Raw genomic sequence first — 24,297 nt, forward strand, 5'->3', positions numbered from 1 at the left:
ACTACTGTAGATAGCTTTAACTACAAACTTGACTCACCTAGAGTCATCTGAGAAGGGTCTCAACTTATAGATTTCCCAGACCGTATAAGGTTGGTTCTTCATTGTTAATTGATGTAGGAGGGTCCACCCCACTGTGGGCAGCACCATTCGCTAGGCTTGTAGTCCTGGGCTACCCAAGAAAGCTAACTGAGCATGGACCAACAGGCAAGCCAGCAAGCAGTGGTCATCATTTTTGCTTCAGGTTCTTGCTTGAGTTCCTGCCCTGACTTCCCTGAATCATGGGCTGTGACCTGAAAGTGTAAGCCAAATAAATCCCTTTCTCTATTAAGTTGCTTTTGGTCAGAATGTTTTATCACTGCAACAAAAATCAAATTAGAACAGTGACTCAGATCCAAAGCCCCAGACTGCTGAGAATCCGGCTGTGATTACAAACTTTCCGACTTCGTGTTTCTTCTCTCTAATAAAGATTAACAAACTCAATGATTTGACCCTGAAGATTTTTCTTAACAGATTTGGAACAGGAAAGCCCCATTTCCAAGTCCTAGATTTCTGTGGAGACTCAAGCTCCCTCAGAAGGCTTCAGCCTCATCACTAGGCTTTGTCAATAGAGCTTCCAAAGTCTTGGGGATTAATGGAATTTGTCAAAGCACACTTAATGTCAGGAAGAGGGAGACTGGCCTCCTATTACAGAAAACTGCTCTCCACTCACTTAATGCACCTCTGCAAACGGAGCTTGGTTCCCGATTCTGCTAATCCCAAAGATGGGAGGGAAAGACCGTCGACCCAATCATGACCAAATTAATTAGAGCAAGCTTTTTTATTTGTGTACATAAGCTACATCCTCCTAAGGCAGAGTTCGAGAGGTTAGCCTTGAATGAAAGGCTATGAAAAAGACAAGGTTTTCATAGCTCAGAGGTAGGGGGTTTCCAAATGCAGGGTCTGGAAGGCAAAGTACACAGTGTTACAGGAGCAGTATATTAGCCTAACAGGTTAGTCTCCTGAAACGAAGACACGGTTGCACGGTGGGCAAAATAAGGTAGTCATCAGGTAGTCACAACAAGGTAGTCATCGGTGGTCATGTAACCTTTTGAAACAAAAGTGGAGTTACAAGATGATTACAAACAACTTTTTTGAAACAAAAACATGATTGCCACTCCTGGAACAGGCAGTACAGAACCATTTGTAGTTAAGGTGACAGGTGGGGCATAGCCCAATTCTTGAGAAACAGCTTTAATCATAAAGAGGAATGAACCTACAGTGTGTTTACTAGAAGATGGCTTTTAAGCCTAAGATGGAGGCAGACTGCCTCTTCTATTCATAAAGTAGGAATAATATAACCTGCTCCGCTAAGCTGCTGTCAAGATGACATGAACCAAGGATGTGACGGGTGCTGGATGGAGGGGGGGCTCTCTTTCTACTCCCCCTCTTCTTTCTCTTTCTCTCCCCCCAATGCTGCTCCCTTTTTCTCCTCTACTTTTTCTTCCTCTTCTCCCTCACTGCTTTTTCGTCTTCCTGTCCCCATCTCTACTTCTTGCACTCCATTTCCTCCCTCTCCTTGTCCACCTGTCCCCACTCTCCTCCCTCTTGCTTTCTTTTCTCTGTCCTCCCCCCTCTTCCTTTCCTCCTTTCTTCTAATCCCCCTTCTTTTTGTGCCCCGCCCCCATCTTCCTCCTTATTTCAACATACTCTCCTGCTCAGTAAACAAAGTACATAGTCATTCTTTCCATTTCAATGATGCTTGCCCTGTCCCCAGCCCAGGCTAAATGCAGTCCCTCTGGGCAGCACCGGCCTAGGAACCTGTCTCCTTGTTTACGCTGCCCACACAGAACCCATTCTGTAAGTTAGTCACACCGTCAGGGACTCGAAACAAGAGAAGGCATTACTCTTCTCACTGTGGAAACTTCATTTGTTAACTGTGTATCTAAGCCGAGCTCACCGCAGGACAGCACTAGCAATATGTGGCTGAGTATTTGCAAGATGGTTAATATGAATTACGGTGCACTGTGGGTATAAAATGTCCACAGCAGTGTAGACAGTTTCCAACAACTTAGTCCAGTGCATCCGTGAGGGTGGCTCCATGGGTAAAGGACTGGCTGCAAAGCCAGATGACCTGAGGTCAGTTCTTGATGGCTGAAGAAAAAAACCACCTCCCTCAAGCCATCCTCTGACCAACACGTGTGTTATGGCATGTGCTCTCTCTCTCTCTATCTCTCGCACCGGTACTGATCCCCTCTGACCTCTGTGTCAGCGGGGTGATCGAAATCCGTCATCTCTGAGGACTTCCCGCCTCCTGGCTTCAATCTGCTTTTGGCCACAGGGGAGCCTCAACTGGAAACAGGAAAATGAAAAAAAAATGGTGTGAAATATTTGACCTATGTCTCCTTTTGTAAGGTAGCCTTCAACACAGCTTATGCCTGAAGCCAGAAAAAAAAAAAAAAAAAGACTTCCAAGCTAACGTGTTCTTCCTCTGGCACGGGTACCAGTCTTCCAGTCACTCAGTTACAGGAAGTCGCACTTCAGCTTAGCTACCCTTCCATGCACTCGCTCTCAGCTGGAAAGCTGTTTGTTATTTTATATAAATGGAATCCCTGCCAGTGCTGAAGGGACAGGTGTGCCAGTGTGAACGCTGTGTGTGAAAGCCACTGCTATCACCACTCAGTGTCTCGATCTCATGCCGTGTTTTCTTTGTCTAATAGAATGTGTTCTTTATTTACAGTGAAGTGTAATTTATCTCTGAACATTATTACTTAATAAATTATCATAAAACATATCCATAAAGATAAAATTTTACAATATTGGGACTATACTATACATTCATTCACTCATGCATTCACTCTCTCAGTCAATAAATCTTAGCAGTGTTTTTCTGCCCAAGACCCAAAAAGGAGAAAGGCAGACAAAGCTCACACCCTTGAGTTGAAATCTTATTTGGAAAAATGGGGGAGTGAGGGTGGCAAATGAATATATTTTCAAATCTTGAAAAGTGCTTAGGAAATAAAAGTCAAGGCATAGTGTAGATGAATTTCTAAACAGTCTTATTAAATAAAAAACACAGAGTCAAATACAGGGGTTGTAAGCCATAGAGATCAGGGCAATAGCCTCCAACTAACCTTAGCTCACCACGATGCTGTAGCTTCCCAAGACAGCCTCTTCCTGTCTAACCTGTGCCTTTATTGCCTTCCTCTTCTGCCTTTCATTGGCTCTAAGCCCAACCACATCACTTCCTCATCACTGCCTGTCTATACAGACCTCCAGGTCTCTATAGATACTGGGATTAAAGGTGTGTATCACCACGCTTGGCCGTGTCTTTGACCACACAGAGACTCTACCTGCCACGTGATTGGATTAAGGGCGTGTGCTACCACTGCCAGACTTCTGCTTATGGCTGGCTATGACCTCTGATCTCCAGGCAAACTTTATTTATTAACATACAAATAAAATATCACCTTTCAGCACAAACAAAATATCACCACAGTATAGAGATAAGGGGTGCATTTAGGGGAGGTAACTGTTAGTGAGGCCATGTTGAGGTGGTAAGTAAACCATGAGCCTGGGAGGGATAAGGAAGAGACTGTCCAGGGGAGTGCTAAAGAGATAGGCCTTCCTGAAAGAGGGCCCTGGCCCATGTGCACAGGTTTCTATCTTCCTGCTTCTGATTCAGTTTACCAGAAACATCTCCTCTTACGCCTATTTATTCTTTTGAAAATGATCACTGTCCAGTGCCTTGTGCATCAGAGAGAAAACACTGCCCACAAAATGTGTAGATTTTAATTGGGGTAAACAACTGAATCAAGGAAATATACACCAGGTCTTAGAAGGAAAATTGAGAAGATGAGAAAATTGAAAGTGGAGAAAATGAACAAAGCTAGCTTGGGAAATGCTGTCCATATGTGTTTAGAAATGCTGCACCTGAGAACACTGGAGTTTCAGCTGGGATTTTTAAGGGCAAAAGGAAGAAAACCCCATGGTTCTAAGCAATGGGACTGTCCCAGTGAAATTTCTGAGTTGTGTGTGTGTTCTGGGTGGGTTAGAGTAACACTTAGAAAGGCTGTGCATTGCATGGAGACGTGGAAGGATAGGTCAGGAATACAATTCACATCAGAAGAGCAACCAGCTCAGGGTTCCTTAGGTCCCTCTGTGTGGTCTTTTGTATTTGTTCTCAGTGAAGGGCTATTGCTGGCAGATTGGAGCAGAGAATGTATGCTCAGTATTGGACTCCCACTAAGAATAATTATTCTACCCACCATGCTGGGAGTAGACACACATCATAAATAATATTGTACAGCAATTATTTTAAATGGTTGAACATTGTTTTCCTCGCCATAAGACCCAGAGCTAGTTTCCAAGTTTGGGGAATTATTGCAGTAGTACCTTGCTCAAAATCTCTATTGTTCCACTTGCATAGAGATGTGTCAACCAAGGTAGGTGCATAGCCACGACAGCTCACTTCATAGCTGTGTGCTGTTTGTCACTGTTGTTTTACTGGTGATTATTGAAGTTTTCATTCCCTGCTCAGTCACCTCTTTTCTGGCATAGTGATAAACATTGTTTACAGTAACTCATTAATCCTCCAACTATCCCATGAGAAGATGCTCTTATTCCTACCTACAGAGGTAACAGAGGCCATAGGGAGTGTAGCAAATTGCCTATGAACATGAAAGTATAAGGTTAAGGATTCAAATCTGGATCTGTCCAGTGCCAAAACTGAGCTTTTAACTTATGCAGGAGATAAATCATGCAGTGCCTCCTGGACAGTGTACTCATAGAAGACAAAATGTTAGATCGGGTCCCAGAAGCACCATATTTAGTCCAGTGACACAGATCCTTGAATTCAGTCAGGAAGTTAATTCTTCCACAGAAAAGCACTCCACTGACTTAAATTAAGCAGAATCTCAAATCTTTAGAAAAATGTTTCAATATATCCTTTTTACATTTATTTATATATTGTGTATGTGCATGTGGTGTGTGTGTGTATATATGTGTGTGTGCGTGTATATCTGTGCATATGTGTGTGTGTGTGTGTGCGTGTGTGTATACACCCAACAGTACACCCATGAAAGCCAAAGAACAGCTTACTACAGTCAGCTCTCTCCTTCCACCATGTGGGGTCTGGGGGTCAAACTTAGGTCTTCAGTCTTGGTAGAAGATGCCTTTCTTTACTGAGTCATCTCACTGGCCCTTGAGAATCTTTTTAATACATTTGCTTTAAGTAGAAAGCTCTTCTTAAAGTAGACGTTAGAAGCATCATAGTGCAGTCAAGCACTCAGATCCTGGAGACAGGTGGACAGGCTTAGGATCCTCTATCAATTAACTCAGGCTTCAGGCAATTTGTTTAACATCCTGGCACATCAGTTTCCTCAATTACAAAAATGAGAACAGGATTAACATGTGTTTCATACTGCTTTTTTTAAAATCAGGATTGAGTTAATCCAAATGAAGCTGGAATAATACTTAGTGCATAATAAGTACTCAGTAAATATTAGTTTGACATAATTTTCTCCATTATCCAATTAAAAGGTCTCACAGAAGCCTATAGTTATATATTTAGTAATTCTTTGAGAATTTTATAAAACTTGAGTTATAGAACAAGAAGTCAAATGGGTACTGACCTATAAGCTTTACCCCACTGACTAGATTTCATGGATACTACGCACAGTACTGGAGGAGAAAAGTCGCTATTACCCAGTAACGAATCCTTCAAACTACATCAATGACTGGCCTGGCAAGACATGACCACTGGTGCATTAGCAGCATGGATGTCATGGGAGGGACCAAACACTTCCTGATTGGATTTAAAAGCTGTTCCACAAGATGAAATCTGTACCATTATTGAGCAAGAACCTATGGCTAGACAGATCATAGACCCTAAGAGAAAATCTGCTACTGTTATTATGCTAAATGGACAGAATCCTATTCTTTTTCCCATACCCTACCGGTGTTTTAACAAGTCTGTCTCTAATTGTAATGAATATAAATAATGAAAAGCACTGTGATGCACTTGGAGTTATATGATAACTATGGGCCCTAATAAATATATAACAGTGAAGGGCACAGCCCTACATGTTTTTGTATCCAATAAGAGCTTCCTCAAGACTTTTGCACATTACCCAAACCATACTATTTGAATACATGAATGGAATCAGACACCTCATATTCATTTCTTGGAACATGTAACATCATTAAAATGCCAATTTTTCCCCAACTAATCTTTGGATTAAAAACATTTCCAACTATGTAGGTGGCATAATGGCCCTCCAAAGATGCCCCATCCTCATCCTTGGAACTTGTAGCTATATCATATGGCATGGCAAGAGGAGATTAACATTGCAGATAGAACTAAGATTGCTGAGAGAGCTTTAAAATAGTGAGGCCCTGAATGATTTGGGTAAGCCCAGTGTAACCACCAGGCCTGGAAAGGGAAAAGGGAGGCAGAGAAGTCATTGTCAGAGTGATGTAATGTTGGGAAAAAGTCTGACCACTGCTGTTTGAACAAAGAAGACCATGAGCAGTGGAAATGGGTATCCTTAATCAACAGGGAGAAGTAAGATTGTGGATTCTCCCTAGAGCCTACCAAAAGGCCTGCAGCCTTTCCAAAGCTGTTCCTTTACTTTGGTGGCCCTTATTTTAGACTTATTGATCTATAAATACATAAATGTAAATCCATACTCCCTGAAAAATGAAGAGTGAACTAAGGTGCCAGATTGGACATGGACAGAAAGACTGGACACACTCAGTTCATACCCACTAGCTAGGTGTGAATTGTATTACTAATGCTAAAGCTGCTGTAGATGTTGTATTTGTATGCTTGCACTTTACACCTCCACAGTTTTCCAGAAAGGACTTCAGACAGCTCATAAGCATACATACAACTCCAAATGAAAATGATTAGATATGAGAAGGACAGAAGGAAGAAGTGCCGGTGTAGAAAACAGGAACAGGGAGTACCCCAGGCCCTAGAAGCCCTGTGAATGGATCACATTTTGACGCTAAGTATTGTTGAGCTAACATTGTAGCCAGTGAGCAACAGCCACTGGATCAAAAGAATAGCTGTTCCAAAGATTTAGCCAATCTTATTTGTGAGACTTCTCCAAAAGGTCACACCTAACAAACTTTAGATAAATATAGTATCACTTAGAGTATAATGTCTTCCCCAGTGCAGGCCGTGAAAAGCCAGCAGGTATACCTGAGTGCAGGGCAATTCAAGCAAAATATACCATGCTCCAAGGGAGAAAAGAAAGAGCAACTATTTCTGTTGGTGTTTCATATTTGCTGCTTTCCTTTCGAGGTCAACTTTATTACTTTTGGTAAGTAAACATGGTGCACTTAAGTAATAACATCAATATAGTAGGTCTAAGATTTTGGTCTATTGGGTTGAAACAGCCTAGGGTAAGGAATCCTACCTGCCCCTACACCCTGCCAAAGAGGATGTAAGAAATATGCCCTCATTAGAAGTCTGGAAACATGTCTCTATTTTCTTTTTTAAACTTTTAAAATTACATTTATTTGTTTGTGTGTGTGCATGTGTACATGTGGTGTGTGCACACACACCATAGCAAAGCCATGAAGCTCGAGCCAGTTCTTTCCTCCTACCTTGTAGGTCTTGGGTATAACTCAAGTCATCAAGCTTGGTGGTGAGCTCATTTACCCCCCCACCCCTGAGCCATCTCACTGGGTGTGGAGATCTTTCGCCTAAATAGCAACATTCTCACATCATAAACATGTAGTTGGTAAAAGTAAGAGAGCTTCTGCTACCTGCAAACAGAGCAGGTAGTTTTCCTAGCTAGATGGACCTCCTTCTGCTATTTTTATGTGTTATGCATCAGTTGCCTGGGACTTCAGTTTCTTTGTCTTTAAAATGGGTATAAAAATACAGTATAGCCAGAGTGTGGTGGTGCATGTCTTTAATCTCAGCACTCTGGGAGGCGTAGTCAGGTAGATCTCTGTCAGTTCGAGGCCAGCCTGGTCTATATAGTGAGTTCCAGGACAGCCAGGACTACAAAGAGAGACCCTCTCTGAAAACAAAACAAAAATATAACAAGATTATTGCAAACACAATTCTAAGCCCATAGTAAGCAAAAGTATAACAGTTAGCACTGCCCTTCCTAACCCAGTTCCAGGCATAAAATAGATAGTACTCATTTTTGTTAAACTAACAAATGCATGAGTGAATAAACACTGCCATCCAGGAGTCTTTGACGATGGCAGATGTCTCCAAATGTTTGAGACTATCACACTGCAGCAATGAAGAATGTGGGGTCAGTAGTTAGAACACCATCATTTCCTGTCGGGTCTCAGACACCCCTCAACCATTCTCCAATTATTGTACAAATGCAAAGAGGGATGCCTTGGGGAACAATAATATATGGATTATAAATTCTTGAATCATTCCTGAGAATGGAAGCTGGGCAGGCGTTCAATAACAATATAGCTGGGTGTCGTGGCCATTGCTATTAATACCAACACTGGGAATGCATGATTTGGAAGATGTCTATGAATTCCAGGCCAGTCTGCTCTGCATCAGGGAGTTCCAGGACAGCCAGGACTACAAAGAGAGACACTGTTTCAAAAGACAAAACTAAATAACAATATAATTATTTATCTCATATGAGTATAAACACGACATCAATAAAATTTCTTTCTCTCTTTCTTTCTTTCTTTCTTTCTTTCTTTCTTTCTCTCTTTCTTTCTGTCTTTTTTCTTTCTTTCTTTCTTTATTTTACAGTATATCTAGGTCCTAATGCTATGGGATCTTAGAATTTTCCAAAAACAAACAATATTCACATAAATTAATAGATTTGTTTCTGGAACTGACATCTGGTTTTGTGTATGTTTTGCTTTATTTTGTTCCTGTTTTCTCTCTGTGCAGGATTTTATCGTCACTGTCGTCTTTTCGTTCTTGTGGTTGGTTGGTTCATCTGCTTGGGCAAAAGGCCTGTCTGATGTCAAAGTGGCAACTGATCCCAAGGAAGTCTTGTTACTGATGTCAGCTTGCAAGCAGTCCACCAACAAGTGCACGGCTGTCCACAGCCCTGTCATGTCCAGCTTAAACACATCTGTGGTAAGTATTTGTTCATCCAGGCTTGACTTCTCAAGTCTTTATTTGATGGTAAGTGATTAAGAAAAATACTCCAAAGCCACTCTGGACATTTCTACCTCCAAAACTAGGCCAATCAAACAAGAGGGAAATCTCACAGACAGGTAAGATGATATTTTAGCCTTCACGATTTTCATTGTCATAATCCACACATGGTAATACTGCTGGTTACAGTTTTTAGTAAAAACCCAGCGGATATTAGCAGCTGTGGTTTAGATGACAGTCCAGTGAAAATTCTAAGCCAGAGCTGATACAAAACCTAACTGTTAAGGCTGAAGCCTGCCAGAAGTTCAAAAGAATATTTGTTAACTCAGATGTTTCCTGGAAGAGAAACGTTTTGTTAAAGCCACATGAGGAATATACCAAATTGGTTGGAGAAAAACATGCAGACTTAGTAGGGAGCAAGAGGAAATAAATGCACGGCTTGAAAAAGTCCTTAGAATAATTGTGTGTCCTCTTCCTCCCCCAGTTTAGCTGCTTGAGAAAAGATGCACTAAATTAGCGGAACAAAATCAAATATTGTCATTGAGACTATGGGTCTTACAGGAAAGGACAAATACTAACAGTTGGAGAGAGGCTAAACTGTATTCCTAATTTATATGTATAAGCAATTGTGCTACTGCCCAGAAGGAAGCTTCATCTGATAAAGACAAGCTAGAGTGTCGGCAAAGAGAAGCATCTACTGAGGAGTGGCAGGTTCAGTCCTGCTCACTAAAAGAACACTGTCCAGCAAAAATGAAGAATAATTATCTTGGCTGCAAAGTTAACCTGTGACCCTGCGGCTTTCTGAAATTCAGTCAGGGAAGGGGGCTGCAAAGTGGGGAAGGGTTGCCCCCACCCCTCCTGATTTTTTTTTTTTATAAATCTTTCCTTGGTGAAATAGTAGCCATGGAAATTAACTATGCCCTGGATCTCACAAACATTCTTACATATTTCTGGCTATACTTGTGAGTGACAACCTGTGAGCGTACATTAACATATATAGTGATTTCTGTAGCTTGTTTGTAGGCAGTGCTGAAGACATAATTGTGACTCTGATTTCAAAATCTAAGAGAACAAATATAAAATTGCTTGACATGTTTAACAAACCAAGAAAATGCTGTTCGTCAACTGCTAGCTTGATAATCCATGTCCCAGTGAGTTATGACAATCCACATTGCCTTCTCATTCCCTCATGTTCTAATAAACTTTAGGCTGAAAGGGGGACTTAGCGATGAAGAAGAATGTGTTCTCCTAAACCTAACAACAATGTAAACATGTGGAAGGAAAGGTCTGCAGGGTTGTCACTGTGTCCCTGACAGCCAAGGCTCTGGCAGTTCTAACAGAACAGCTCCTTCAGATTGACTAAAAGTAAGGCTTGAGTGTTCTTTAGACCCTTGTCTAGGACTAGTGTCTGTACGCATTCAGATATCTTTATTGTAAATAAAAACTGGTGACAGTTTCATCATGAAAATGATAGTTTCTAGAAAAATACTATGAACCTGCTGAGATCTGAAGAGATGAGAATGGAAGAGTCTAGAGTAGATCCTCAACTCCCAACATCAGATAACCAAAATATTGTCTCTCTAGGTTGCTGAGTAGTGGGAATTTTACCTGACCTCCAATTTTTCCCCTCCAGTGGAAAAGTTCCTGGACAGATCTCAAGCTATTTAACTAAAACTTCACACTGCAAGGAAAATGAATTGTGTATTACGATCACAGGGGAACAAATATTAATCAGTCAACACAGGTTTTTGAATTAAAAGTGTGCTTGCCTTCAATTCACATTGATCTAGCTCAAGCAAAACCCAAAAATAATTAGAAAAGCTAGAAGTGTTCCCTAGAGTAGAATTCAGGGCTGTAAGCTAGAAGGCAATCAGGAGACTGGGTCTTTCACACTCTCCACCTCTCCCCCTTGTGTGTACATCTGTTGAAAGCCGCTGTCTGTTATGGTATCCTGTTCCAAACAGAGAATTGTTTTCTGTGCATATGGGAGAAGGTGGGTATCTTCAGTTTCTAATTGTGTATTTCCTTTCAAAGCCAATGGGATGGCTCAGTGGGTACCAGTGCTCACTGCCTGAGCTTGGTGACCTTATCTCAGAACTCACAAAAAGGAAGGAGAGTACAGGCTCCACGTAGTTGTCTTCTGACTTCCACATGCATACCATGGTGTGTGTATCACACACACGCGCGCGCGCGCACACACACACACACACACACACACACACACACACACACACACAGAAATAATAATCAAATATTTTTTAAGGAGGGGAGGGGAACTTAGACTGAATGTACCTCACTCAGATCCAGTTGCAAATGTCCGAGAGCATCCCATTGGCCCTTTTGGAGTCAGGTTTCCATCTCAGTCTCATTAATTGTACCTATAGTCTTTAGAAATTGTGTAGTGAAAATATGGCTCACAAAACCCACCAGGCTAGGCAAGTACAAGTTCTCAAGAAGGAACCATACACACACTGTGGTCTGTGATTTCTGAAAGGAAAATGGTCAAGAAACAATAAACACTGTCCCCTGTGGTAACAATGGTTTTCTTTGCCATTTTTAACTTCACAGTAGCCCTAAAATAAAGTGAGTTATCTAGACATTACAGATGCAGGAAGATACTATTGAGGATCCTGGGAAAGGTTTCTGGATCTAACTATGCTAAAGGTAGAACTGAAGCCAAACTTTCCTAATATTGTTACTACTCAAAAGAGCTGAAAGCATAGTACTGGAGTGGTCTTCAAGAGAGTCCTGGGCAACAGTCTAGTGGAATCTTTATGAACAACAAACCATCTCATACCTCCATGCCACCATCTGAAAACTGTAGACAATATGCAGCAGACTTTGAGATTGCTGAGAGAAGATAATCCATGGGAAAAAACACTTAGCATGCGGCCCAAACTGTGGAAAATGCTGATTAAGGACCACCTCACTCAGGGTACTCATTTTGTTTATAGACAAAAGAATAGTAGAGGAAGAGCCTATAATATCTCAGTTTTTACCCAATCTTTACTAAATATAACTATGCTGTGTCCATAATTTCTACTTCTGCTTTTCCAACTTTACTACAGGCAAATTGACCATCACCATTATGAATATCCACATTTTATCTCTCAATTCTTTCCCATGTACAGTTTTATACCCTCTTTCTGATGTCCCCACATCTGACCTTGAATCAAAATTCTCTCCTAAATTCAAGTGGAATAAATGGCAGGATTCAAAGACTCATGTGTCACTAAATGTGCCAGCCAATGGGAATTTGGGGCACCTCCATGATGACTGTGACAGGAAACCAGTCTTCCTTGCACACCTCAGGGGAACGCTCTGCCTTCCTAAGATTAAGTTGGGCCCTTTTTAAAAACTGAGTAGTCACAAGGAAAAAGGAAATGATGAAGACAAGCAGACAGGTAAAATCACATCCCTGAACAGAGCCATCTCTTCATATCAGAAGAAATTTTTTTCAAATTTTTATTCATATATTGGCATATATATTCTACAAAGGTAGAATTAAACCAAGATCTCTCTTTTAACGGAAAATATCCTAGTCACTTTAAATGGCCTGTGTATAAATTTCGTTAGTGGTTACCTAATTCATTTTGATTAAGCAACTATTACACATTATTTACTTATGTTTCATATATTTCTTGGCAAGTAGACTAAGACTCTATACTAACGTTAAAAGAAAAAATAATTTACAATGGAAAACTAAGAGAAGGGAAAGAAGGATGCTGAGGGGCAGAACCGAGAAACTTGAGTCTACCAAGGGAGGTATAGAGAAAAGGGGTCTTGATCAGTTTTCAATTAGATCAATTAAGAGCCTACTTTGTTGTCATTTCTCAAGAATATGTTTTCACATACTTGATGGTGACAGTCAACTCACTGCAATGCATGAACTACTATAAAACATGATTCAAACCATGATTTGCCATCTAGTGTTTACTAATGTGTCCAACTTTATGCATATCCACTTGAATATTCTCAACTATCCCTCAAGTCAGAAATATTATCTTCATTCCACTGACATCCAGCCTGCTATCAGGTACTTTTGTAATACCCTTGACCCATGCCCTTAAGTCCCTACATGCTGAGGACATCAGCATCTCTCTCTCTCTCTCTCCTCTCTCTCTCCTCTTCTCTCTCTCTCTCTCTCTCTCTCTCTCTCTCTCTCTCTCTCTCTCTCTCTCTCTCACACACACACACACACACACACACACACACACACAGGACACCCCAGACTAACCAGGAAGTCATTTAAACTGGACAATGTTATCCTGGAGTATGACCAAACATACTCTAATGTTGTCACCCATTTGCATCATGCTGTTGGTGCCTTTCCCCAAGAGGGTTGTTGAAATAGTGTCTCTTACTAGTCAACCAGTGAATGAACAATCGATATACTAGGGAACTCGTACCTAAACCCCCTGCTTCTAGCCACCAGCTGGCCTTGGAGAAACAGCACAAGTCCTCTGACTTACCAGCAGCTTTCACAAGAAGAAGGAATTTCCATAGGAAAACCTCACACCTATTTCTTAAAACACATTTCACTCCTCTCTGTATCCTGCCCTCCATTCAGAATCTGGTTTTCGGATTCACTTCTTGCTGGAGACCTGGCAGTGGAGTTTAGTCCACAAAGAAGATGTGTGGAGTCAGCAGGGGGATGGAGGAGACAGACATGGTCTGAGGGTGAATCCAGATGGTTACCCATGCATTTATTGAAAAAAAAAAAAAGGCTACACCTTTCATACTCAAGTTTAGTCACAAGCAAGATTGAAAGCAGGCTTAATGATTCGGGGACAAAAGTGGACAGTAACTTCATTACAGCATTTTTCCTGAGACAAAGCCATAAGTTCAGCAAGTATCTAAATGCTTGCTGTTCTCAAATGTTCATTAACTCCGCCAGGAGCCTTCTTACATCAATATAAGGACCACAAGTTCCTCCTGCCAGAGTTAAGGAGAATGACTACTTTTAGCAAGCAAACTTTCCTCAAGCCCCTGAGGGAATGGAGGCCCTTATCCAAATGCCTGACCTTGAGAGAGGACTTCCTCAGGAACCAGACACTCCACTACAATTTAAGAACAATTTTTACTCCTCAGGGAATTAGTAATGATTCATTTTTCAAGGGCAGCCCAGCCCCTGGGCTAGAGAGTTCAGGGTAGAGGGCAAGGTATGAGAGCCATACCCTGCAACATGTAGGGACTGAAGGATGCTGGGAGAACTGGCAGCCAGGTCAGCTTTGATGTTTGTCCAGTCTTTTTGATGAAAATGAATGATAAGGGATGATGACGAAACCATCTATGACTACTCCCTATTGACACCGTGGTGTCATCGGGCACCCAAAAAGCTGGAATGTTGGCCAAGTCCAGGAAGAGCAGCTGTTTCACTTGCTGTCCAAGTTCTGTGGGACCTTCTGGGGCTAGGGACATGCAGGCATCAGTGGGAGCAATTTGCAATCTTTAATTGGTTGAAAATCTGCAGGAACAGATATATATTAGGATCAGAAAGTAAAATTAAAAGATTTTTTTTCTTAGGTGTACATTTGAAACTTTCAGGTCCATGGTCCTGGTAGCTGGGGGAGGGAAGTCCCAAGACCAGAGAAAGGAGAAAGTTCCACCCCCTCAGGAATAGGCAGGTGGGGAAACAGGCTGTTGATTGACAGTACTTATCTGGAGTCCCTCTAGTCTGTGAGAAGTGGATTGCCATTGTTTGTAATCTATAGTGTGACCTTGACCCAGATTGTTTTCCTTGTGAAACTTCTTTTCCACATTTTCAATATAGACATGTAATGTATAATAACACTAGCCTCTTAGACTGGGGACTTAATATATAAAAACCTTTCATGTAGTGCCTGGTATATATAAGGTATTCAGGAATCCTAAATCAAATGGTGGTTCTGAGTGAAAACTTTTAATAGACTTCAAAATTAAAGTGCAGGCTCCCCCATGGCACTGTGAGGAAGTGCTGTGAATGGGCTTTTTTGGAGTTTCTGTCCAGTCTTTTAACCTCTTGCTCTGATTCTCCTCCAGGTCTTTGGGTTTTTGAACTTCATCCTCTGGGCTGGCAACATTTGGTTTGTTTTCAAGGAGACCGGCTGGCATTCCTCAGGACAGAGATACCTCTCTGACCCCATGGAGAAGCACTCAAGCAGCTATAATCAAGGCGGGTACAACCAGGACAGCTATGGGTCAAGTGGTGGCTACAGCCAGCAGGCAAGTCTGGGGCCGTCTTCCGATGAGTTTGGCCAACAGTCCAGTGGCCCCACCTTTAACAATCAGATATAACCCAGTATCACCCAAATTCTTCTGGCTATAGCCTCACCACCTTCCATTTCAGTAGCATAAGAATTTTTTAAGAGTTTCAATCAATTATTAATGCAGAGAATGTTGAATGTAAATCAGAGATCTGTAGTCCTCATTAAGGCAGAAAGGCCTGGATGGTGATAAATGGTACTTAGAGATGAGATGTCCTGAGGAGGAGATGCATTATTCATTATAGATGGGCAATTAGAAAGTACCTTGTTATATACACAGATAAACTTGTGGTCATTTTGTATGTGTGTTAAAATAGTGGAAGCATTTTGTAGCTTAAAGTCTCTAGTATGTAATGTGCATAGAGCAACTTAAATAATATTGAGTTTTCCTATGTGTTTTGATGCAAGAGACATTTTAATGATTTCTAGAAGACTATTTGGTGAATCACAACATGCATGTGTTAGTATTTTTAGTTTAGGCCCTTTAGGACTACACATATGTTTTAGGTAATTATTCTGTACTGTTTTCACTTGATGAAACAATGTTTATGTGATTTAATGCATGAATAAGTATTTTCTTCCACCATAAACATGTGAAGATTTTTCAGTTTGCATCATGAGTTTGTTAAGTGGGTGTTCAAAGATGTGTATGCACTGCTTTGTAGATGTTGCAAGTCTGTCTTTCTGACTTTACTCAAGTTCTGAATGCATTAGAGCTAAAGTCTGGGAGCTTTCTCTATTTGTAGATAGTCAGTGTTCTGTATGGTAACTGCCCAATATTTATCTGATTTACTTAAGTAAATATTTACATTCTTGTAACTTCCTATGGTGTTTTGTGGCTCTTATCCTATGAGCCATGAGTGATAAGGCACAATGACCCAATGCTTATAGAGTGGCATTTTCTTAGCATCCTGAGATACAGCTTTAGGTACCATAGTTTAAGTAGTACTAAGAAAAGTGCTCTATAGTCTCATATGACCAGTCAAACATCTGATTTTGTTTATTTTTAAAGCTAATATGTTGCTCAGTTCAATTACTAGAAATCTCAAGTTATAGCTTAACAGAATTACTTATTTAGGTTTGTGTATAACCCATAAATTAAGAATGGCTTCCCTATGCCACTCTATCTGAAAGATGGTTCTCATGAAAGACTATCCAGAACATATTCATTACCAAGAAAACGCCAATCTTCATTTCTTCATTTTAATTCAGTGGAAACAACAAGGTCCAACAGGCAGGGTAAGCTAAGCATATGTGTTTCTAGATAGTTGTAACTGACATACAAATTCTTTGTGTGGTCTGTGACATTGGAAGCAGTTTAGCACAAAATAGCCTGCGTCTTAAATGCTATCTGTAACCAATTTCTTAAACCCTGTTGGATAAATCTGTATTGTGATATCTTTTGACCTCAATAAAGTTGTTGCCTACAATCTGGCTAAACAGTGAAGATCCATAACTATGAGCCTGTCAGCTTCAACAGCAAGAAAACAAAGGTTAAATGCAATGCTTCTAGCATTCTTGCCCCTGCCTCCTGCCCCCACCCCACTTTCACTTCCTGGTCCGTGTTCTTTGTTTAGTTAACCTTTCACCTATTCTGACCTCCCAAGTACTCAACACTGCTCAAGTCAAGGGCGAAACAATGGTGTGGAAAAGCAGAAAGGGGCTCTATTTAAGAAGCCTGCATTCTATTAGGAGAGAACTGTGTTACATATCCACACCCTTGTTATACCGTGTGTGGTGGAGGGTGGAGGCGTGGGCTTCTGCAAAAGCATCTATCTCAGCTAGTCAGGGAGAAAACTGAAGGAGCTTCAGACTTGAGCAAGACCCAACTTAGGAGGACAGGCAGAAGAAAGCATACCACAGCAGAGTAGAGCCAGGCAGACTTTAATTCTGATAGTAGGAGGCAAGAGGAATAGATAGAGCTGCCATAACATAGAGACTGAGGGAGGCTTCGTACAAGGGGAGCCTGCCTATGGGTGCAGGGGTAAAAACTACTTGGAGGTCACAATTAGAACTTCTATCTTTATCTGAAAGAAACTTAATGAAGGCACTTGGAAGATGGTGTGTGTGTGTGTGTGTGTGTGTGTGTGTGTGTGTGTCTGCGCGCGTGTGCGCACGCAAATGTGATATGCCCATGCCTCCTCTGCCCTGTTTTTCAAGTTAGTAGCTGGATGAGACTTCTTTCTTCAGCCCAGTGCAGGAGGAGAAAGTGACCTCTTCTTCATGCATAGTCATGAGCTCTCCAAACCTTATACACCCTGATGACAGACTGTTACAGGTCCAAAGCCCTTTGGGGCTCTGACAAATAGAATTCCCTGATTGAGATACAGACATGCTTTCCCAGTCAACTTCAGGGTCACAACAAAAAGCTGCCTTCATCAAGAAGGAATTTCACTAAACTGTCTCAGTCCTTTGGGTTTCCGGGAAAGAGACAAAGATTTGGCCTTTATGGAGAAAGAAAAATGAGGAATAATCATTATAGTTGGCAGGCCTGGGACCACCAAGATTGAGTGTGCAGTCTCAGCTTCCCGGCTCATTGATTGTTCAGGATGCTAGCTGACTTTCTTCCTTGGAGAGTTGAAGCACACAGATAGGAAGGGTGGTCCCAGTGATCAGACTGCTTAAGTTAGAATTCCCACCCTGCCATTTTTGCAATACCTCTTTCTTCCCAAGTGACTTCTCCAAAGCCCTGAGACGTTTTCATGGCCACAGTCTACAGTCTGGAAGTGTAAGGAAGTTAACACTATGGGGACCACCTAGGGTATGTGGGAGGTCAGTAATGGGAAGACACTTCGAGTCTCATTCTTTCAGATGTCCCGTCTGTATCCTGGGGCTCAGAGTACAAACTCAGAAGATTGTTATCAGGAGGAAAGGTAAGCCATTCAAAGGAATTAGAGCAACTCCTGGCACACTGTGTGCAATGTTCAGTGTGAGACATCGCAAACCAGAGCCCCAGACAAGAGCAACTTGCTTGAGGGGGACTCTAGGAAGCCAGCCAGGGTGATGAATGAGAGAACAAAACAAGGAAACATTGAAAAATAAAAAAAGCAACAACAGCAATAAAAAGGTATCCCTGGTGGTGCTGATGAAGGCATGGGAAACTTGGTCCCATCACAACCTCAGAGCAGCGTTGCTCTGAAATTTTTCCACCAAGAAACAGGAAGTGAGGCTGGAGTATAACTCAGGCAGGAACTGCTTCTATGCAGACCACAGTTCAGTTCCAAGAATGCACGTAACAAGAGGAGCATCGTGTGCACAGACTCTGTGGCCAGTCAGCCTAGCTAGCAAGATGGTTGTCTCACGGGGCAAGATGAAAAAGCAAAACGAAACACTCAAGGTAGACAGCTGAGGAGGAGTGAGACCTGAGGCTGCCATCCATTCTCCACATGTGTGTTCATGTACATGTGCAACCCTCCCAACACAAAAGTTAAATTTTTAAAAAATTCCAAAAGATATTTTGAGATCAAAAAATGAGAGGAGGTTGTGAAATCTACTCACTGGCAACCCCCATTGGTGGAGTTTGCCCACTTAGGGTGAGTTTACATGGCAGGTGCACCTGCCAGTATGACACTAAACACTTCAGATTATGAGCCAGAGATAGGACCTGGACATAAATCCTTCCATGACCCCTTTCAGTTCCTGGAGAAGGGAACACAAAGAAGGGAAAAAGAGACCCTGGGAGGTGCCTGCGTGATGGAGGTCACTGTCCACTACAACAGAACTATTCATCCTTCAAGCTGTGGCTGGTCTCAGAGGATTTAATCTGGGAAAGCAGTACAAAGCATCAAACCACCTTCTACATTGGTCACCACCCTTACTGTTATTTCTTAGTCTATGAAACAGGACTGCTAATGTTCCTCACATAGATTGAGACAAGAGATTATCTGGTTGCATGTGGGGAAAACTAATGAACTGGATGATATTCAGTTCTGTGGGGTGGTTGGCTGTGCAAAGTTGAATTAATGAAATGAAAATCTACTTCAAACTGATACAAGGCTGAGATTTTTACAGACCAAATTTCTCATTGTACTGAGCTGAGAAAAATTACTATTGCTGGAACCTTTGGAGTTTATCTCAAGATTAGAAGACTCAAACAACAAGCATGTAAACACATAAAATATGCAAGAATAAATTGATTGACACTACAGATAAAAGAACAATGGGGAGGGAAAGGTCTCTACTATTAGAGGGACTAGGCTTAATATTATACAATCCAGGGGCTCAGGAGAGAAAACTACAAATGGCGAAGAAAATTTTTGGGAAATAGAATCTCAGCATACCAAGATCTATAATCCATTTGCTTTAATTCCTCTGGGATAACATCCTATCTACACAGCTTCAGTTCTGTTCTCATGCCTAGCTCCTTTCTTACCTGATTTCTCTCTGTATTTATCTACTGCTCCCTCTAAGTTCTATCTTAATCCTCTCATCTTAATTCTGCCTCATCTAGGTCCTTTTCACCTTGCTCTTACTCAGCTAGTACTTCCCCATCTGAATCTTCCTCATCTTCCATCTCATCCACACATTCTCTCTGGTAAAAATCCTCCTTATCCATCTCTATTCTCCATCTCTCCATTCTCCCCAAGTCTCCCAAGAGTCCAGTTATAAATAAACCCATGTAATATCAATCCCCTTGTCAAGCAAGGTCATCAGGCTTGAATTCTACAGGGTCATAAAGGCAGGTAAGAATTTTCCTCAGGCAGTGACCACCAGGCTTTCTTTTACAATCCAAAATGGGAGTGGTAAAAGAGGAGGTCAACTGAGTGCTAATGACTGGTTAGCATATCAAAAAGGGGACCTATGTGCTCAATCTACATTCTGAGAAGTGGTTCAGTAAGAAGTTAGGGGTCCATAAAGTTAATAAGACTGTAAGAAAGGAGGGTCTGAGCTAAATTGTGTAAAGCTATTACTTAAGGTCCACCTGATCTAGGCGTGTCTCCTTGTGAATCAGGAGACTAGCATGTGGTGGTTAGTTAGACTTTGAATCAGGAGACTAGCATGTGGTGGTTAGTCCTTGAAAGTGACTGAAGAAGATATCTGATTTCAGTGCTGAAAGGGGAAAAATGGATGGGCTAGGGGGAAGGAAGCCTTTCCTGAGGCTGTTCTCCAAATACCTTGAATGTGTATGTCCAGAGAGTGATAAGTCCACACTGTTAGCAATTCTTAGGGAAAAATCAATTGGGAAAACTATGAAGGCACACATGATACTCATAACAGAAGACAGCTGATATATAACAAGCCAAATAACATCAAAAGCTCCTTGGAATTTGGCTTCCTCTGAAGGAATTCCTTGATCCCTTCAGGTAGTGGCTTTGCCATAACCAGCTGAGATCTTATAATATTTTCCTGCAGCCTGTAGCAGAAATGGAAATGGGAAGCCAGCAAGGGTGCCTCTCAGAAGATGATTTGAAGCTGAGACTTGAAGGAAGACTTAGGTTTGAGGTGAATATAGCATTCAGAGGCGAGTGTACCTGGGAACCTAAGGTGGGGGTGAGAAAGTACTTAATGCCTTTAAATTTAGAACAACTAGCAACAAGTCTAGCAGTGCTAGGACATGCAAGGGAAGAGAAAGAGCTAGGAGTTGAAAAGGTGAGAAGGGCAGGGTTATAAAAGCCTTAGACACAAGAAGAAGTCTCATTCTAAGAGAGGCAAGAACTACAGGGCCCTGCAATGGGCAAGGACCCAGTTCAGTTTCTCCTCTATGAGCTTCCTGGCTTTGACATTGTACTATGTACAGTATCAACACTAGGAGAAGCTGGGAGACAAATTCATGGAATTCTATATTAATATTTCAACTTCTAATAAATGGGAATTCTGAGTGTCTTAGTTAGGGTTTCTATTGCCGTGAAAAGATACCATGACCACAGCAACTCTTATATTTTTGGTTGTGAGCCTAGCCTTTAACACTGAGCCATCTCACCAGCCTCATGGCAACTCTTTTTTTTTTTTTTTTTTTTTTTGATTTTTTGAGACAGGGTTTCTCTGTGTAGTTTTGGTGCCTGTCCTGGATCTTGCACTGTAGACCAGGCTGGCCTTGGACTCACAGAGATCTGCCTGGCTCTGCCTCCGAGTGCTGGGATTAAAGGCATGCACCACCACCTGGTGGCAACTCTTATAAAGGAAACATTTAATTGGGGTGGTTCACTTACAGTTTCAGAGGCTCGGTCCATTATCATCATGATGGGACATGGCAGCATGTAGACAGACATGGTGCTGAAGGAGTAACTGAGATTCCTACATCTTGCAGGCAACAGGAAGTCAACTGAGACACTGGGCAGTATCCTGAGCATAGGAAACCTCAAAGCCCACCTCCATAGTGACACACTTCCTCCAACAAGGCCATACCCACTTCAACAAAGCCACACTTCCTAATAGTGCCACTCGCTATGAGATTATGGAGGCGAATTACATTCAAACTACCACACTGAGAGTAGGCTCATTCATTCATCAATTCGTTCAATTACTATTTACTGAGCTCCTACTCATGCCAAGCACAATTGTGGGTACTATACCCTTAGATTTCAGATAGATTTGATTTGAAGGAGATAGAACTGATCCCTGTACTTGTGAGTTGATAGCTTACTTTTGGTCAAACAGTACATATACAGATAATGAAATGAGGTAAATTCAAATAATTATCAAAATGTCAGAGGAAGATGGCACAGTATGCAGCCCCATTAGTTCCCAAATAATAATGTGAAGGCCAGAGTTAAGGTGAGGTAGACATCTGTCTAGGGGACCTTACATACTGGCACAAGAGCAAGTCATTTTTATAGAGTATTTTGTGTTTTACAATAGCCATAACATCCATAATTTCATGTGAAATTGAGTGTCTCAAGTTGAATTCTCCAGGAGAAGACCCTAAGTCAAGAATTCAAGGGCAAATAAGGGCTTCAGAAATGGAGGCAAAGACCATAGAAAAATTGCTAAAGTCTTCACTCAGGGGATAATTGCTGTGGCCAGGTTTTATTCCATCAAAGAACATGGAAGTCAGTGCAGCAGTCCCACTGCAGGGAAAGGAGCTGTGGCTGCTTGGGAGGTGTGACACCTTCCCCAGGACATTGGGTAACCCTATGCCTAGGCTATGGTCAATGGAGAAAAATCCAGATGTTATCTCAGGTGTTAACAGCTGGAAGCTATGAAGCCAGAGGCATGCAGCTGTCAGTTCTGCCGGGACATAAATGGACCACTAGAGTGTCTGCCACCGAGATTTTGTCACATTAAGCAGGCCAATCAACTTGAGGCCAAGAAAAGTGACTTCAATAGATCTCTTTTTCTCACATCTCCAAAAGGAGACTAACTACCTAGTCTACTTAGTGTATATATTTGACTTTAGCTCCAACGTGCAATATGATTTTAATACCACCTGTACAGTAGTAGCTAATTGAGTGTGTATGGTGTGCTAACCCATGGGTTAAATACGTATTTAACTACAACACTAGACTAAAGATGCCAAGACTCTTCTGCCTAACAGTTCAGAACAAAACAGTCAGGAGCAGCAGCATCCTTGTGAGCACCTTCACTAACAAAAATAGTCCTTTATTACTACTGTCTGCTGAGTGTTACTCTGAGCAGCACCTCTGTTTAACACTCTGTGTGCTGTCCTGGTTCCTGCTAACAAATGACAAAATGTCGCCAAATACAAAACTATTTTGTACTGACTTGGCAAGTGAGAAAACTGGTATTGCTGAAAATCGATGAGATAAGAGTATCCAAACCAACTTGATCGAAGTCACCATTCTACGCCCTACAATTCCACACATCTTCCATGGCTTGCTTATAGGACAAAGCTGCAATCATCAAAGACACAGACTCTCAAGTGTTTCTACTGTCAGGACACTCATCTCCCAGTAGCTAGAAGGAAAGCTTCAATCAGAACCATGGGCCAATATGGATAAGTCCATGCTTTATTCACTGAATAAACCAATTCCATCTTTAGGACTGCTGAAGGTCCAGCTGAATTAATATTGACTATTTCACTTTCTTGAACAGAGTTTCAAGAAAATGGCTTCCCTGGTTTAGCAAAGTATTAGCTAAGTATTCTGTAGCACCTGGTTTTAGTACTTAGCTAAGTATTCCTCAGCACCTGCTAGCAGCACCTATTTCCCAGGGTAGCCATGGATTTTCCTATCCCAAATGGTGACCGACCTCTGCAAATAATGTAAAAGGCAAAGGCCAAGATAATAGAGCAAACATGAACTGCCTTCCAGGAAGACTTGGTTTCCCTGAGATTAAGTCTAGTTAAGCATTCTGTTTACATGAAGAAGCCTCCACTGCTTGTGTTCAGGTTTTTTGAGGAAAGCAACTGAGGACACTGATAAGCCTAAGCGGTTTCCTAGTGCTGAAGATGTTGCCTCCGAGCCTTTGGTCATTCACGGACCGATGGCTTGACTTGCAGCTTACGTGGGTCTAATTGATGCGTGCTGTGAGCTCCACTCACAGGCTGCCGTGAACTGAGTGTCCTCACCCTACTTCCTGGAAGCACTTTCACTTGACAGCTCATCTGCCCATGTTAATTTGGTGAGCACAAGAAAAGCAAATACTGAACAGTTTCCATATTTTAAATATTCTCTCTTTCCTGTAAACTGGCATGTCTCATGGCTACTCCTTTGGTTTTTTCAATCAAGTTTTTATCTGATTGGTTCCCACAGTTGTTTTAATTTAGAATTTCACATTCCCAGTGTCTGACAAGATGCCTAAAGAACACTCTCCATTTTACATGTCCTTTTTTAACCTACTTTCTCAATAATCCTATGACTTGTATTAAAATTTCACAGTTGTAAGAATATGTTTCCACCACGTTTAGCAGCATGGCACCGTGTCCACTCATGAGGAACACATTTTTCACACTGATAATTGCCTTAGATGGAACCTGTGGTCAGATCTTCATTTTGGGAGCTCAGCAATGCATGGTGTCCTTAGTCACTGGTAAACAGTGTCATGGGTATTACACTGAATGGATCATGTGCATTC

The 24,297-nt window shown here is 41.6% G+C and overlaps 1 protein-coding gene across 2 annotated transcripts in view; it reads left to right on the forward strand.

Annotated features, from left to right (window-relative positions):
• The window catches only part of Synpr (synaptoporin), a 349,008-nt gene extending 332,237 nt beyond the window's left edge, over positions 1-16,771 (forward strand). For both annotated transcript variants that reach the window (XM_028894513.2, XM_028894514.2), the window contains 2 exons: positions 8,867-9,058; positions 15,101-16,771. In XM_028894513.2, the coding sequence (XP_028750346.1) occupies positions 8,867-9,058; positions 15,101-15,355 (447 nt within the window). In that variant the 3' untranslated portion in view covers positions 15,356-16,771. The remainder of the gene's footprint in view (positions 1-8,866; positions 9,059-15,100) is intronic.
• Positions 16,772-24,297: the final 7,526 nt, after the last annotated feature.

This window comes from Peromyscus leucopus, chromosome 9 (genome assembly GCF_004664715.2).
Source record: "Peromyscus leucopus breed LL Stock chromosome 9, UCI_PerLeu_2.1, whole genome shotgun sequence".
Taxonomy (NCBI): Eukaryota; Metazoa; Chordata; class Mammalia; order Rodentia; family Cricetidae; genus Peromyscus; species Peromyscus leucopus.